Raw genomic sequence first — 18,408 nt, 5'->3', positions numbered from 1 at the left:
TTCTTGGAATGCATGATTCTTTTTTTTTTTGATTAAAATAACCTACTTTTCAGGTAATAGTTTATAGAGTTCTGGGCTTCAGCTTCAAAGCAAACCCTTTGTTTTCTTCTCTAAACAGTGAATAGGCTACTTACCACCCTACCCTACTGTGGTGTGTATATTTAAAGCATTCGCTTCTATACTCTTTTTCCTTTTTTTCCTTACTGTACTTTTAATTTCAAAACAAGCAAGCACAACCCGTACAATATAACACCCAACTCTGCTTTCCTGTAGGAGGCTATTTGCCTGCTTTAAGACACAAAACTGGATAGAGGAGATCCTGTAGACATGAGCAGAGAGCCAGGAAGTTCAGGGCCAGACAGGCTCTTGGGGGAGCCAAGGGAGAGTACATGGAGAGCATGGGCTTCCTAGGGGCTCTCTAATCTACTATTTCCATGCCAGATACATCCTCATCGTTCTCAAGTGTAAGGGAAATTCCATCAGGAATGGCAGCACCAAGCTCCTCTGCTGTCACCTCATCTTCCTTGGTGCCCAGACCTATGATCATGTGACAGATGCAGGAGTGGGATTGGGGATCCTCAAATGAGAAGCCAGAGAGAGTAGAGCAGTTTCAAACAGCTGCACAACCATTGTCCTTGACAGCTTTAATTTTTTTTTTTTTTTTTTTGGTCTGGGTCAGCCTTCTACCACAGGGTCTCTAAAATTGGGTGGTCAGGATTGCTCTCTAGGTGGTATTTGGTTATCATGTAGCCCATTGTAGAGTAGCCTTGAAGTGCCTGGGCCTTCATGATCCATTCCTTGTTAGCTGTCCAGTCATAGGTGCTTGTCACAATGCAACATGGTGAAGACACAAGTCTCTTGGAGATTCTTACTGTTTTAACCTTCTATCCAAGATCTCCTTCATGAGCTTGAAGAGATTCTCAAATTTTTGGCTTGCCCTCTTCTATTTCTTCTTTGCTTTCTTGTCCTCGCATAGCTCCAGGTCCACTTTAGTCACCAAGACCAATCTTTTTCAGTCAAATTCCTTGAGCTGCTGCACACAGTACTCGTTAACAGGTTCAGTCATACACATCGCCTCAAAGTCCTGCCTCTGTACATGCTCCACAAAGACAGTTAGCCACACGCTCTTTTCTCTCACCATTGATGACTTCTCACAGATAGACTTCTGTGTTTTCTTCAAGTGAGACACGTACTCTAACAGGTAAGTCATCTCATCTCCAGGCTGAGAGGTGTGCTAGTGGAGAAGCTCAGAGATGCTCCGATGATAAATAGGATATCCATGGACTGGATTCTAAGCTTTTAACTTTTGGAGAATACCTCATAAAATTTCTGGTAGTTCTCTTTGTCTTCTGCCAACTCGGAGAAGAGCTCAAAGCCTTTCTTTACAATGTTTTTCCTGATTAACTTTTAGGATCTTGCTTTGTTAGAGCATTTCATGTTAGATGTTCAAGGGTATATTCTTAAACCAAGCATGCCACAGATAAAGTTGAAGTATTCAAGTATCAGCTTATCATAGATGTCCATGATAAACACATTACAGAAATATAGTTTGATATTGTTCATCATCATGATACTCTGTGATCACAACCACTCTCTCTGCCACTAGATAGGCTGAATGGAATCCAACACCAAACTGCCCATTATAGAGACACCTGGACCAGCATGGAGGGCCTCCATGAATGCTTTTGTGCTAGAGAGAGAAATGGTTCCTGTGTTCTATATGAAGTCTGCCTTGGTCATGCCAATTGTTATGTCTATCAAAGTCAGCATGTTTTCAGCTTTAATCTTGTCTAACTTGGAGAAATATGTGAGGCTCTCAAAGGGAATCTTGTCTAAGATATCAGAAATACTAGAGATCCAAGGAAAATTTCCTTGTTTGAATAGAAATTATTGATGATAAGGGACATGAGTTGAGCAATTTCTGCCTAAAAGGCAAAGGTCTCCACCTCTTCCTGTCTATGGCACACTTCCTCAGGCATCTTAACAGGAAAGACAAGTTCAGAGAAAGAAAAATTAGTTCAGAGAAGGGTGGACCAGGACCACATCAGATGTGCATGCCAAGCCTAGGCTGTGCAAGGATTACTCAAGGGTAATTACTTCCTTTTCTTGACTCAGGTCAAGAGTCATGGTCATGGGTCTAGGAAGTGCAACCCACCCCTGCGTGCGCACGCACACACACACACACACACACACACACACACACTGATAGCTAGTTACATCACTGACCAAAGCATATTATCTTTGCTTTGCTTCCTGTTGAAGCTCTTGCCCAGCTACTTCTCCTTCTTCAAACATTCTCAACGTCAGCATTTCTTTATTCTTAATTATTTATAATCAAATCTCCATTGACAACCATATTACATGCAAGAAAATTCTGGAACATCCTAATCATCTCAAAATATGTTTAATAATGTGAAATCATTTAATATTTTTGAACAAAATTCTCCACAAAAACTGAGAGAGAATGAATGAAAAATACTTTATGGGGGGAAGAAGTAAAAGCCATATCTTTTCATGGGAACTACTATTATGTCTTACACATAGTAAACACTTTAAATTAATTGATAAATAATGAAAACAATGTTTTGATTATCAGTCTTATGAACAACTGAAGCTAAATAGGTTCCAATAATAAGAAACTCATTTCTGTTTACAGTATCGCATTTGGAGGGAGAGAGGGGGTTTGCAGAAACATTGACTTTGATTAAAGATATGTTTGACACTGAAAAATTAAAACATAACAAAAGATGTTTTTCTGAAGTACATTTTTATAAATTTATGGTAAAGTCTGAATTCATGTAAGGCTTATATCCCCCTACCCATGGTGTGTGTGTGTGTGTGTGTGTGTGTGTTTGAATTATTAAATAAACAATACCCACATTATGATGAATTATAACACTTCATGCTTATTTAAGATGCTAAGGCATACATTATTCTGTTGGTTATAGAGAGTGGGCCTGAAAGTCTAATTTAATCAGTAATTTGAATACAAGGAGAATTCTTGACATTCAAATATTTGATTTAATTGATTGATAAAACTTTGTTCTACTCATCAAGCATCTTTCTGGCAATCTTACTTTCACTCAGTGTCTAGTCAGGGGTGTGGACTGATGGGCAGAAGTGGTGATAGGAGTCACAGTAAAAACAGAAACATGCTTATTCTACAAGCCATTCTTGATGTATCTGAAAAGAGAAGGCTAGCACTGTGTCCACTGGAGTGCAGTGCAAGACAGAAATGCCCTGTAGAGTCTTATTAGCAAATCAACCACCAAGGGAACGGAACATGTGAAGACATACTGATTTAGAAAACAATTGTAGGCAGATTTTCCTTATTAATGTGTCTTGCCAACCTTTAATTACCATCTTTGTGGATTCTGTATCTGATGTAGAAATTACCCAATGTGGTGGCCCAAAACCAACATGGATTTTTTTTTTAAAAAAAACTTATATCTGGAGATTAGGATAGAAAAATCAGTCCCGTTGAGCCAAAAGTCAAAGTGGTATGGAGAGAGACCACTTCCTTCAGGAAGCTTTGGGAGCATTCCATATCCTGCCTTTCCCCAGGTCTCTTGTATTCTATGACCTATGTCTTCTTCTTCCCTCTTAAGACTCCATCACTCCAATCTGTTTCCTTACCGCAACTCTGCCTCTCATGACTGATTCCATCCTACCTCCTTAATCCTGGCGTGTATTCCTATGGCATGCTGCTAGTTTTCATTCTATATTCTAGGTAAGCAATATATATATATATAAAATGAAGGGTTAATATTACAAAGATTAATATTACAAAACTCGGTTAGATATGAGAAAAGTTAAGGAAGAAAGAAAGCAACTCACTAATGACAAAAAGAAAAAATGCTGTTGTTAGAAAGTTTCTTCGCTTTCTGACATTCTAGCTTTGACCTAGATAACAAGACAGACAATAGAGCTCAGATGAATAATCTAATTTAAGGTCTAAAACTCCAGACTTGTTCCTAAAGAAGAAAGTTCTGCAACTAGTGAACAGCCAGGAAGATCCGAAAGATTTCACTTTTACAACAAGCTGTTGCTTTAAGAACTGGCTCTGTTTGAAGTGCAGGGAATCTGCAAGTAGAAAGAAACTCAACAGCATGAGCCAAAGCATCCATTCTGTAAAGGGCACAGGGAATGAGCCATGACACCTGCTACGGGGCAACTGTGCACAACTCCAGCCATCCAATCATGGTAAGGCAGTGTCAGTGTGAGGCTCTTGTCATCTCCAGAGACGGGAGTGATGATATTGAGGCCGTCTATTTGCTGCTAGGGAAAAGAACTTGCTGCAAGGGAAGAAGTCAATGGATCCAGGAGTTTGATATATTGAGAAACAAGGACCCAACTGCGCCGAGCACTTCTGTCATTGTCCAGCGGAGGTAAAAATCAGAAACTTGCAATTACACACTGCTGGGGGCATTCTAACTGAAAAGGCCTCTAACTGTGACAGTTACTAAGTGCCTCTTCCCTGAGAATAAATGCGAACCAAGTGATAAGCCAACCTTTCAGACAGCTGTCTTTCTTTAAGGAAATAGTGGAGGGGAATGGGGTGGGTATCATGTTTGATTACTTGGAAATAAGAACAGAAGGAGCGAAAACTTTCTTACCCTACAATATGTTTTTGTAAATGTGTTGGTAAAGTTAGAATACAGGTGAGATTTTGTGTGTGTGTGTGTGTGTGTGTGTGTGTGTGTGTGTGTGCGTACGTGTGTCCTCAACAAAACAGTGCCAAAACTAGGAGGAACTATGGTTTTTTTAGGACTAAATCTCTGCAAGGAAGTGGATAAAAAAACAAGAGCAGGTTTAAAATGCACTCACTGGTTCTCCCTAGCTACAATTTCTTCTCTCTGGGACCACTAGCACGGTATAGAAAATATCAAAAGGAAAATGTATTATTAAAGTCCTTCTATGTAATTACTAGTTGGTAGTTTTTATAATTTATGAGCCTAATTTATGTAGGTAGGTATATGTAAAACACACAGTACACATGCGATGTGGTATTCTCTATGGTTTTAATAGAGGTTTTATAATTTATTTCCATGGATAAGCAGGGGCTACTATAATATATAATTATATCATATATATTTGTATATGGTGTCTATGCAATCTTCAAAAATGGCCTTCAGTGACCTTCTGAGAAGACTGAATATAACCTTTGTTCTTTAAGAGTTTTAAAACCCAAATTCCTTATTTTTCTAATGGGGTAAAAGTACCACTGTTTTGGGATCAACTGCTATTAACATTGTTGCACTTTCATAAAGTGATCAGCATATGGGTTTTTTTTTTTTTTAAATGATGGTGTCACCATCAACAACAAAAGCTAGAGCCAGCAGCAGCAGCCCTAGAAATAAGACTTTAATTAAAATAGTTAGCTCTGCATTGTGTTACACATGCATAAATGCATGCCTTTGAAGTCACAGGCACTTAATTGTGTAGAAAAAAATAGAGCCTTTAGTTGGTCGAATGTGCAGTTAGAAATCCATGCAGTAGCACAAGTATCAGTGAAGATAATCTTTCCAGTGAACTTAAGAAGTTTGTAGTGATTCTCTTATGAGATTCCCACACCCAGACTTACATATATGCTTTGCCTCTCCACTCCCTCCTTCCAATGGCATTGCTTAAATATACACTAAACTTCCTTTTAATACAACACACCCTTTCTTTCTCCCCTATGAAGACTTAATCTTTCCTATGTATTGCATTTCTGAAAACATTGACCAGAGTTACATCCACGTCCCTGTAAACTCTGCTGACATTTCTAGGTAAGCTGTCCTTCATAAACAGCCACTTGATTGTCACGGTATCATTTCATGTACTGGCCTTATTGTTCCAAATTTGGAAGAGTTACTCAAAATGATAAAATAAGAAAGTATCATGTACTTCCCTGTCCTGGCTGTGACCCCTGCCCATTACATAATCTGTTGGGGGGAGGGACCCCCCCACAGTCCCGCTTCACGGCTCCCCCAGGATGCGCTGAGCCTTGCAACATAGTCCCTCCACTCCCATCCATGTCCCTCCACTCCCATCTGATGTGAATGACAGAGGTGGTGCCTTCCAGCGCCCTCAGCGAGGTCAGCCTGTGCCTCCTCTGCCACGATGACATAGACACTGTGAAGCACCTGTCTGGCGACTGGATCCCCATTGAGATGGAGATATTCTAGCCTTCAGCTTCTCTGTAGATGCACAAGTTGCATACATTCTCAGTCTGGGAGTGGTGAAGTAGTTCAGGAAACACACATGGCATAGGTTCCCTTTTACTAGAAAGTTTAAATGATCATATTTCAACCACCGCCCAGGACCACTGCAAAGCCATCTACCTGTATGTTCTCACCACCAACAATACAGCAATAAACTTCTATGAAAACAGAGGCTTTAGGCAGCATCACTATCATACATCAATATCACTACATTCGAGGGGTCCTCAAAGATGGCTTCACCTATGTCCTCTACATCAATGGCAGCCACCCTCCCTGGACCATCTTAGACTACATCCAGCACCTGGGTTCAGCACTGGCCAACCTGAGCCCCTGCTCCAACCCACATAGGATCTACCGCTAGGCCCACAGCCTGCTCTGCAGCTTTCTGCTGTGGTCCAGCATTTCCACCAAAAGTGGCACAGAGTACAGCCGTACCATGTCTTGCCACTGGGGCAGCCTCCACCAGGCCTCTGTCCTCAGCACTTTGTGGAGCCTGCTTTCCTGTCTGTCTGACCTTTCCTGTCCTTTTCGAGGAGCTGGTGGCCACCCACCGGCCCATCAGCCTGCCCCAGCTGCAGGCCTGGCGCTGTGCTGGCTCGGGAGCAGAATGTATACTGGTCGTCAACAAGCTCTCCTTCTACCTGGAGTCCTTGCCCTGCCTCCATGCCCTGGCACCACCCAATGGCCTGGCAGGTGTGTCTACATTCACTGGGAAAGGGTTTGCCAGGCTTCTCTGCTTCCTGCTCCTTCAACTCCTTCCTACAAGATGGACTGAATTTGGCTGAAAACATGGACATTTTGACCCTGAAGACACAGGAACCTGAGAATAAAGAGGCACAACAAGGAGAATGTCAGTTTTTGTTTAGGAATGCTCTAAAGAAGTATAGGTGGAAACTGCTCTTACTCCTCCATGAAAGGCTGGAAACGGGGAAGAGAAAGCGGGGCTGGCCCTTCACAAGAATTTAACGCTTCAGGAACAAGTCCTCTGCATAGACAGTTAGATGGACAGGTCCCTGTTCCCAATGTTCTACTGCCCACTGCTTCCCATCCAGAAGGACAATCCTGCCTGTTGAATCCTGGCATGCTCCACATAGTGACCCACACTGGGAGCTGGGCCAAGGACAGGTAGCTGTTGGCTTCTGGATTCCTTCCATGCTTATCCTCTAGGAGCTAAAACTTCAAGGCCTGGGCCAATGCAGACAGGAGGCAGCTGAGCTCTGTGTTGGCATCTTTGCTACTGTGGACCCATGGAACCTGGCCTTGGGAGTAGAGGGCAGCTGGTGCCTGTGGGCCTTCAGCCTCTGCAGCAGAGGCTCTGTCAGTACTATGAATTGTGCTTGCAGCAGACATCTCAAGTTTCCAGCATCCCTTCCCTTGTGCCCTCAAGTGTTTGCTGTCACAGTCCTGCACAGAATTGCTGCAGTGTTACAGGAGCCCTTCAGGGTGTCCTCACAGCCCCTCACTGTGCCAGACTGATGAAGAGCAGCTTTATTGACAGGCCATTACTGAGTGCTTCCTTCCTCCGCATCTCCTGGCTCAGGGCTCTCAGGTTATAGAGCCGGCCAAAGGTTGCCTGGCCTCAGAGGGAAGGGTCCCCACAAAGGAAGACCAAGGCAGGAAAGTACCCCCCCTTCCTCAACAGAACTAGCCAGCAGGTGGCCAGTCCTGACTGGTTTGGGTTGTGTGCTGAGGCCCCAGCCACACATCCTCTCCCTTTTCAGTCAGTGCTGATCATGTGATTTTCATTTCTGCCCTGTGTAGTCAAGGAAGAGTCTTCTAGAAGGTTCCGACTCGGGCATTCATAAATCCACCTCAAAGGCCTCGATGTGTCTCCCTTTAGTCCCATAATTATTGCAGTGTCCAGCCCAGTATTGAACACATCGTAGTGTGTAGTCTCATGCCAAATAAATAAATAAACGTTCACTAGTCTCACCTGTCCAAAAAAAAAAGTATCATGTAAAAGATAAATGTATCTAATGCTTTTCAAAGCTTTCTCACATTTTGCTTTGTGAATTTTATCTAGCATGTGGGGAAAGTTAATGACTTTCTGTGACACTTGATAGTTATGGTATTCCAAAAACACTTATTTAAAGTAGAACTTTCTGGTTCTTTTCAAAGAAGGAAAAGTGGCGCATGGGGACCGTGTGTTACTCCCACACTTTCTTTCTTTTTATTGGATATTTTCTTTATTTACATTTCAAATGTTATTGTCTTACCCGCCCCTCCCCCTCACTTTCAATTTGATTGTCAAACTATCTCCAACTTTGGATAGGTTGTAGTCTAGTGATTTTTGATATTTGCTTATTGTTAGGCTCTGGGATAACTCTTTTGCTATTTCTCATTCTTTCAAACAAGCAAGAACACAGCCATAATTCATGTTTGAGATGAAGGGCACAGGGTATTTAGAAACCTGTGTATGCTCTCTCTGACCTGGCCCATTTCAAAATTAGAGCAGGAAAAACTTTTCATGTGGGAATGAAAATCATTCTATAACACACAGACTTAGCCTGGAGCCTGAGTAAGATGAAACACTAAAATTGCATACCTTTACGTCTCTGTCCCTGCATCTCTATCTATGCCTCTGTCGAGTAATTCCTTTTATAAAAGTCTATTTTCTGTGTCCTAGTCTTGCAGAAGGAAGGGTTAGTATAGCAGAGAAATACAGAATAGGACAAGAAAGGCTATAAGCTCTAGGCCACCTGAGCTTAAAGATAGCCCGGGAGAAGAGGGCGTCAGATGAGAACCTAAGACAGCCTTCTGAAACTAAGAGCAAGCCTGAGCAATTTCACTTCCCCAGCAAGGCCTAGCCCTAGCTTTGTGGCCTGAGCCCCTGGGCTGCATTTCCGGCAACCTCGGGCCACAATCCCCAGTATAGGAAGCAAGCTGTGGGGCCACAGACCTGCAGAACTTAAGGTCTGCAGGGGAAGTTGCAGGCCAGGCTGGCCACTGCAGTTCCCAGGCTCCAACCTCCCGCAATGCTTCCTGTGGCTTCTGGCACTAGGGGTAGCACCCAGGACCTGTTCCAGGTTGGCCTAGCACCTCCAGGTGGGTGGTCTCATGTTTGTCAGGGCTTTGGGTGGAGGGTACAAGATGACCCTGGAGTCCTTCTGAGACTAAGGGCCACCAGTAGACAGTTTGCCCTGGGAGCCACCAAGACCTAGGTGTCTTTAAACCAGGGGGCTTTCTCTACTTTCCCCACCACTGCAAATCTGAAGGACTTTTCAGCCTGGCCCTGATGTAGTCCTTAACCCAGCAGGTGGGAGCGCATTTCCTATGCCAGCAGCTTCCAACCCTTGGCTCTACAACTTCAGCAGAGCTAGAACTTTTCCTGAGTGCTTCAAGAAGCATCCAGGCCTTTTGAAAATCACTTTGCACCCAGCTTTAATGCTAGATCTCATCTGAAATGTGTATACATGGAGCAAAATGCCTCCTTTGAAGCATCCTTGCCCATTCCCCTGCCCCGGGTCAGTCTGTATAGAACAAACTTCCTGGAACCATGAGCTCCTAAATGAGAAGAAGGATCAGAGTCAACTTGGTTGAATGTTTCAGAGAGTTTACATTTTCAAATGACTGCTAAGGTGCTTGGTTTGAGTTCCTTTTGGTTTTATTTGCAAATGCATTTGAAGGTCCAGAATAAGCATTAAAAACTTAGCTTTGGTAAAGAAATTTGAACAGAATATTAACATGATTATAAGAGATGTTCTTGGTGAGTTATACAGCAAGAAATTGTAGCCTGAAATTATTTTAATTTACTAATCAGAATTAAATTTCTCATAATAGCATTTTTATTTTTATTTTATCAACTTTATTTATTTTACGTAGCATCTTTTTGGCTTTTGTTGTTTTTAGGATCTGATACACTTTTAAGAAATGTGAATGTTTTTTTTTTTTTTTTTTTTTTCAGTTAAAATGGGGAATGTATTTATAACAATGGAAGATGGCCTGAGATGCTCTGGTACCAGTGATATGGGAACACTGTACCATTTTAAATGCTGGACACTGGCATTTGTCACCACTACATAGCTCAGGGTCTGTGGTAAAGTAGCCTTTTGCAAGCAAACAGGCAGAAACAACCTATCTTTTGGACCTTGAACAAGAGACCTGTTTTGTCATTTCTGTGTAACAACTGAGTTAAATAGAATACGTTGGAAGATGCCTTTTGTTTCACTGAACCTCGTGTTAGTGTCTGGAGATGATTATTTTGAGCAACATGGGTAAGATGAGGAAACGTTCATGTCTTGCTGAGTATTCTTGCTCCTCTGTGGCCTCTCTTTGGTCCTTCTCAATACAGTATTTAGCACTTGCTTCAGCTGCTTCCTTATGGACTGGAAAGTTGTCCCCCTCCCCCACAAGGCAGCAAGTAGTATTTTGACTTAACCCAGGACCAATTCCTTAATTCAAGTAGTCTTTTAAGTGAACAGGCTCTCTTTTTATTAGTTAAATTTGTTATTCTACAGTTTTGTAAATGTATACAACACATAGGGCCCGGTCTCATCCTCTGCCTCTCCCTGACCCCATCTTTCTCACGTTCCCCCCCCCCAAAAAAAATCTCACTTTTTCAGAGATTAATCAGGTCCCATGTAACCATGAGTTTGAAGCTATTCTTGGTGGCTGGTCACTCAGTAGTAGGTACCCAATTCAAGATGGTAACTCCCGTCTCTCAGGAAGAGGAAGGGCTCCCAGGGCCTCCTAACCTCTTGATCCTGTCTATGAAGTAGAGATTATGTGAGACATTTTTATCAGCACAGGGTTGACTTTAGCTTAATGTGCTACATGGAGGGAGGGGGCTCAGTTCAACTGCATCCCTTCTGGGAAGAGAAAACGGCTGCATAGGAGCTACTTCCCACACAAGCACAATCAGAAGCTCATCAGCTCCATAGCTGCTATGTGTACAGAGCTGTGTATCAAGCAGTGTGAAGTGGTAAGCATGCTTTAGTGCCCATGAAGGCATTACTAGTAATGAACACATCTACACATCCTGTCATCAGAGTTATAGTCACCATTATGTATCTGTTACCCCTTCAGTAGCAAACAGCAAGGTTTAATAACCAGGGCGAGGGCAACGGTCTAACCAGTAGACAAAATGTGTAGCCAATAGAAATTGTGTTAAGAATCTGTCTTTTGATTTATATTTAACTAGATACGGTTGAATAATGTCAAAAGGGGATCTTGCCTCTGTTTCACCCTACAACAAATGCTTCTTAATTTTTTTTCTTTTTTTTTAACTGCTAATGCCAGGTATGGTGGTGCAGTCTGAGTTTAAGGCCAGCCTGGTCTACAGAGCAAGGTTCAGGATAACTATGGCTGCACAAAGAAACCCTATCTTAAAAAACAAAGAAACAACAACAACAACAAAACGTAACTAACCAAAACCAAGCCAACCCAAACAAAAATCAAACCAAAACAAAAGACCCAAAAACCTACTCCCTTCCTTTGGAGCTATCCATTAAAGTCCAAATTATTTGACCAATACCTTAAAAAAGTTTTAGTCGGCATTATTGATTTTGTGATTCATGTGAAAGCAGAGAACATTATAGATTAGAATCAATGTGTGTTCTTACTCACAGTGTGCTCTGTGCATAGCCACAACTTCTGTGGAGTATAGCTGCCTGTACTGTAAGTCTGTCCCTCTGCATTCAGAGGATTCACAGCTCTTTCACCAACTCTAATCTGGGTTTATCCTACCCAGCAGACCCTTGGTCCCACCCTGGTACCAGGCAAAACTTGATTTCGTTAGAGTAAGGTTCCAATTAGGTCACGTGGTCTGAGAATTAAAGAAGGAACCCCCTTTAGACAGTTTTCACTGAAGTGTGAAATAATTCAGTGAAAGAGGTGAGGCCTAAGCGTCAGGATGCCAGGGTGACCTTGGAGTAGCAGAGGGACTTTTCTGCTGCCCACACTTCAATGAGCACTGCCCACCTAGGATGCCTCCAGATGCAGACTGTCTTAGACCCAGCTTCTGACTTACCTTCACTGTGATCATGGGTGACCCTTGTCAGTCCTTTATTAAAAAGCAAACTCCAGAGAAACAGTAACACATGTTTGGAAGTTGTTTTTGAGAATTAAAAGAGAACATCCCGGTGACTTCCTCATGCAGGTGCCATGGATGTCTATTTAAGTCTTAGATAGCTTTGTGATAGTGCTGTGTTTATCTATTTAAAAGATAAGTTCTTGCTGGGCATCAGGGTTCAGGCTGTTAGTACCATCCCGTGGTAGGCTGAGGTAAGGGGCAAGCCTGGGCTACATAAGAGATTTCAGGGCACCTAAGCTAATGATGAATCTCTGTCTCAAACAAATAGAGAAACAAAAAGTTTACATTGAGAAACTTTCTCCTCTGGTTTGGTAGACAACATCATGACTAAGCAACTTTCAAGATGGGAAATTTAGAAGGCATGACTTCCTGTGTGAGATACTGCCATGTCTGTGGGAAAATGTGTGGTTAGCACTTCTAGGAAAAGAAGCAGAGGTACCCACAGTGAGAAGAACCAAGAGCAGATGCATTCAAAGAGTATGAAACTGGAGCAGTTTTCACAGAACTCAAACAGGGATTTAATAGGTCAAAAAGAGCGCACGATCCACTTTCCTTCCTCGTGGTGCCAGTTGTGACCCAGTTTAGTTCATATATAATATAGGTGAAAGTAAGTCTCAAATACTGTGGAATACTTTAAACTGTTTGAAGAGGAATAGCCTGCTTTCTCAAGATATTTACTGCTGGTTTAGAAGCACTTCCAATCCAATCTAGGAATTGGTAGCATAGGCCTTTTGATCCCATCAGGAGGAGGATAGAGACAGACAGGTCAATCTGAATTCATGGCCAGCATGATCAACTTACTGAGATCCAGGACAGTTAGAACTACACAGTGAGACTCTGACTCTGGTCTTTTAAGAAAATCTTATCTAAAGTAAGAAACATGATATATATATATATATATATATATATATATATATATATATATATATATATATATATATATTGGGGGAAGGAAGGGCGGTTCAGTGCCTCAGTAGGTAAAGTCACTTGCCACCAAACATACTGACCTTAGTAGTATCTAGAATCCACACAGAACTGACTCCAACAGTTATCCTCCATTCTCTATACACATGTACCATGACACATACATACAGTATACATGTGCAGAATTGCAGTATACGTCTAAAAAATTTGAAAGTAAAGAAAGTCAATCTAGCCAAACATAAACTGTATATGTTGCATATGTTGACAGTTTACTTGGTTGTAACCTAATCCTCCGAGTTGCATTTGTTATTTTATCACATTATTTTTAGGTTGTCAAGTGTCTTACAATGATTTTGGAAACAGCTATGAAATAAGAATAGAGAGAGAACATATTGTCTAGGCATCCTTGTTGAAACACAAGTTGTTATTTGGCATCATATGTATTTAACTTCTAAATATCTTAACTGGCACCTATGTCTTACTGTAGACATTCCAATGGTCCAAGGGATGGAAACTGTCAGATGCTGTATGGGATTAGCTTTGTCCCTCAGAGAACAGTAAGCACTTTAGACTTCTACACTACAGGAACTTCTGTGTTGGTTTCAAGCACTGTGCACTGAAATCTTCCAGAAAACAAACAAACAAAACCCCCAAAATTTCCACAGTTCTGACTAGTAATTCCTCAGACCTTCTGTCCATCTCTGAGTTTTGTTTTGTATCTAGTTTGTTAGAGTAAGTAATGTCTTAAAATCCTGTGTGTTATAGCTTCCTTCCTTTTAAGCTCCTCTGCCATGTTTGCTGGCACACTGGCAGTTCCCATTGCTCCATTTTTAAAAAAATGTTCTGAGCAAAACCATATAAGAGCTGTTCCTGACTAGTGAGTCTATCTGTCCTCCTTCCCTTCCTTTTCTTCCTCCTCCTCCTATTCCTCCTCTCTATTTTCTCCTTCTCAGCATCTTCTTCCTCATTATTTTCTTCTTCCCCATTTCTTTTCTTCTTTCTTCTTTGTGTTTTGATATGCTACTCAGAAGAAAAATCTGTTTTGTAGAGTTTCATAAGTAAACACAACACTTAACAGCCCAGGCTATCCTCTGCCTCTCTACCACCTGGACTATCTTACCCCCTCCACAATAATCTGACTTTTATGTTCATGTCTACTGCTTTCATTTGTGACCCACAAACATTAATCAGGTCCTATGTACCCATGAGTTTGAAGCTATCCTTGATGACTAGTAACTTACCACTAGACCCAATTCATGAAAATGACACCCTCATCTCCCAGATCAAGGTTCAGGGCCTCTTTACCTCTTGGTCCTGTTTATTAGGTACTGATCATTTGTGTGAGACATTTTGTAGATGCGCCAATCAGTTGTTCAGTGCCAAACACTCATCCCTGGAAAAAGAAATAGAAGTAACATTATAGTGCTAAAATAGGTTATATTTAGAAATATAAAATACATATACATATATATCATATACATATGTTTATATAATAACAGTTAGTGGACAAAAATTGTAAAGAATTTGAAAGAGAGCAAGGAGGAATATATATGAAAGGTTTGGAAAGAAGAATGAAGAGACAAATATTATGATTAAATTATAATCCCCAAAGGCCAACAAATAGACAGGAAGAAAAAAAGAATTGTGATAGTGAGTTTTGTCAACTTGACACAACCTAGAATTTACTGAGAAGACTCTCAGTGAGGATTTATCTAAATTGGGTTGGTCTGTGGACCTGCCTGTGGGAGACTGCCTTAAGTTGATTTGGGATGGCCCAGCCAACTCTGTGTGGCCCTAGCATGAAGTTCTCAACTCTATAAGAGTAGAGTGAGCAAGCTGAGCACCAGCAAGCAAAAGAACATGTATACATTCAATTCTCTCTGATCTTAATATGGCCATCTGAAGTGTCCCTAACTTGGCTTTCCCAATAATGGACTGTGACCCAGAATTATAAACTGAAATAAACCTCTTTTCATCTCCAACTTGCTTTGAAGCAAAAATGAAACAATAACAAGAAAATTTCAAGTGTCATGCAATAGGAAACTAAAGGAACCCTGAGAGTGTCACTCACTCCAATGGAAAGAACCAACACAGCAGGTATGAGCAAACTTCAAGACTGAAGCTTGAGTAATACTTAGGTTGAAATCAAATGACTGGTCTCAAATTAAGATCATAGATATCAGAAAGGTAGTTGAAGCTAGAGACAGAAAAATTAAGAAAGTATAATATTTGTGTTTGTCAACTTTGTTATCACTGTGGCCAATATTCAAGATAGAAAACTTCAAAGAAGAAAAAATTTATTTTGACTTATAGTTCCAAAGGTTCTATCCATATATGGTTGGATCCACTGCCTATATCCTATAGTGTGGTCCCTCCTTTTTCCTCTGGTGATTTCAGAGTTTCAAGTCTTATGTTGAGTTCCTCAATCCATTTAAAATTCATTTTTTTTAATTTTTAATTTTAATTCATTTTTTAAAATTCATTTTAGGATTAAGGACCTAATTTCCATTCCTCTTCATGTAGATATCTAATATTCTCAGCATCATGTGTTAAAGATGCTATCTTTTCTCGAGTACAGGTGCTTGTTTGTTTGGTCATCTTCATTAAAAAATGAGGTGACTATGTGGCAAAGGAGGTCACAGGCCATGTATAGGAATCTACTCCTGATGTTTTGCTGTGTGTATGTGTGACTGTGTGTGCGTATATATATATATATGTGACTGGTGTGTATACGTGTGAGACTGTGTGTATGAATATGTGAGTGATTGTGTGTGTATGTGTGTGTGTGTGTTACTGTGTATGCATATGTTTGGCTGTATGTGTGACTGTGTGTGTGTATATGTGTGTATGAGTGTGTATGTGCATGTGCGTGTATTTATGTATGAATGTGTGTGTCTGACTGTATATATGTATGTATGTGTGAGCATGTGTATATATGTGTATATGAGTGTGTGTATGACTTGTGTGTAAGTGTGTGTATGACTGTGTATGTGAGTGTATGTGACTGTGTGAGTGTGTATGTATGTATGTGTGTGTATGTGTATGAGACTGTGTGTATGAGTGTGTGCGTGTATGTGTATGAATGTCTGTGTATGACTGTATGAATGTGTATGACTATGTGTGTGCATATATATATATGTATATATATATATATATATATATATATATATATATATATATATACACACACACACACACACATATGTGTGTCTGTGTGTCTGTGTGTCTGTATGCCTGTGTGTCTGTGTGTAGGGGGGTGGACCTTACTTGGGCACGCTGTTAAATTGCTCCCAGCTGCCTTTACTATAGATAATCTCTTTTTATTCATTGGATAAAAAGATTGGAGTCCATGCCTCATCATTTTTATCTCTTTATCTCACAGGCTTCATCTCCTCAACACTTGTTTTCTATCACAATGATTTGATCAGATTTTTAGTTCTGAATAACTCCATCCAACTACACTCAATTACTGAGTCTGAATCCAAGAGGTGGATAGTGTTGCCTCAGACCTAATATAGTGAAGTTAGTGCTGCTGTGTTTAGGTAAATCTTGTTACATGCTTGATAAGAGATGATAGTAAAAGACAGAACAAAATTGTATTCCTTCAGAAGGAATTATATTGCTGTTTTCCTATGACTCAGAATGATATAGCCTTATGCATTCATTGCCTACTGGGTACCAATCTCTCTGCTATGTGGCTCAACACCATGATCACTATACTTGGAGCCATGAAGAACTTGAAATGTTGCTTTCTTAAGTTGGAATATGTCATAAATATAGATAAAAGTTTTCAAAAGCAATACAAAAATAAAAGGAATACTCTCCCGCCAGTTTTTACATGTTAGAATCACACATTGAATTGATTGGTTGAAATAAACATATCAAGCAATTCATCAAAATTTAGCTCCTTCCCAACCTATACATTATTTAACGTGTTTTTAAAAAGAAAACTCATTCATTTTAAGTGACAATTAAGCACTCTATTTATATTCATATGTTTGGGATGATTATGCTGATGTCTGTATTTATTTATATTGATTCAAATATGGGATCTGCACACAGTTGACTGAGCAAGGATTTTACCTAGTTTAAAATGCAATTCTTTTTACATCTGAAATGGTTACAACATATTTTATAGGAATGTCACAATAATTAAAAACAACTCTGTATGCAAATTGTCTACAGCATGCATAGCAGTTGCTTAGCAAATGACAAATATTTCTTTGATTGTGGGATAGTAATCAGCTCTTTTACTACAAGGAAGAGTGTATCTAGCTCATTCTCAGTACTTTGGTGCCATGTGTACATGAGTCTGAGGACTGAGGTCCTTATATAACTGTTTTTCTTGGTCTCCATATTAATTTTCTTATTATTTTGTTGAGCAAAATAATTTCTAAAACATATGCAGATCAACTATTCACTAAAAATTGATCTTTATAAAACCTATGATCTGCCACTAAAACATATTATGCATTACTGTGGTGTATACTCAAGGAAAATAGTGTTCATTTAAAGTCTCTTGTTTGGTAATACTATTATATTTAGGCACAATTTTTAAAAAAATAATTCAGTTTTCACTTGTTATTTTTGGAGAAAATGAACTATACTGTATATTTATCATCCCCTACCATGTTGAAACAATGGGGTGGTAGAAGTTGATTTAGAGTTTAAGAACATTGGAACCAATATATTCCTAGTATCAATCTTTAAGTAAAAGCAAGTGCTGATAGAGGTGTACAGGTAGGTTCAGATTGCTTAGATAATACCCAACACAATCTATTCCATGTAGGATAAAAGAACATAACACATAAAGTAGATCTTTGAAGACCAAAAGGGTAATAAGAATGTTCTTTAAGGCAAGTCTCTTTTGTGAGTATAAAAAATTAGAAAGGATTAAAATTTTGAGGAGAAACCAGACCATCTCTGCTATTTCAGCAGTGAGAACAAGACTGCTGAGACGTTACCAATTAGAATACATTATTTCCGCTCTGCTGGGGAAAGCAGAAGGTCTGTCAAAGTTCCTGTTGTGTTTATTTGTAGAGTTTCATTATTTCACAAGTCCTAGTCATCTTTTAGTGCATGGCATGAGTGCATCCCTCAGTAGTTGCTGGACACTTAATAACCCCAGTGCAAGAACATCAGTTTATCTATCTATCTTTCTTCTTCTTCTTCTTCTTCTTCTTCTTCTTCTTCTTCTTCTTCTTCTTCTTCTTCTTCTTCTTCTTCTTCTTCTTCTTCTTCTTCTTC

The 18,408-nt window shown here is 40.2% G+C and overlaps 1 protein-coding gene and 2 pseudogenes across 1 annotated transcript in view; 2 read left to right on the top strand and 1 right to left on the bottom strand.

Annotated features, from left to right (window-relative positions):
* Positions 1-418: 418 nt before the first annotated feature.
* Positions 419-1,569, bottom strand: LOC110320895 (annotated as a pseudogene).
* A 4,475-nt stretch (positions 1,570-6,044) lies between these two features.
* On the top strand, positions 6,045-6,981 carry LOC110320894 (annotated as a pseudogene).
* Positions 6,982-9,161: 2,180 nt separating this feature from the next.
* Positions 9,162-18,408, top strand: part of Bank1 (B cell scaffold protein with ankyrin repeats 1) — a 260,238-nt gene continuing 250,991 nt past the window's right edge. The window contains exon 1 of the mRNA XM_021195807.2: positions 9,162-9,251. Within this exon, the coding sequence (XP_021051466.1) occupies positions 9,182-9,251 (70 nt within the window). The 5' untranslated portion in view covers positions 9,162-9,181. The remainder of the gene's footprint in view (positions 9,252-18,408) is intronic.

Source organism: Mus pahari, chromosome 4 (assembly GCF_900095145.1).
Source record: "Mus pahari chromosome 4, PAHARI_EIJ_v1.1, whole genome shotgun sequence".
Classification (NCBI taxonomy): Eukaryota; Metazoa; Chordata; class Mammalia; order Rodentia; family Muridae; genus Mus; species Mus pahari.
Note: the sequence above shows the minus strand (reverse complement) of the source record. Positions and strands in the feature narration are given on the sequence as shown.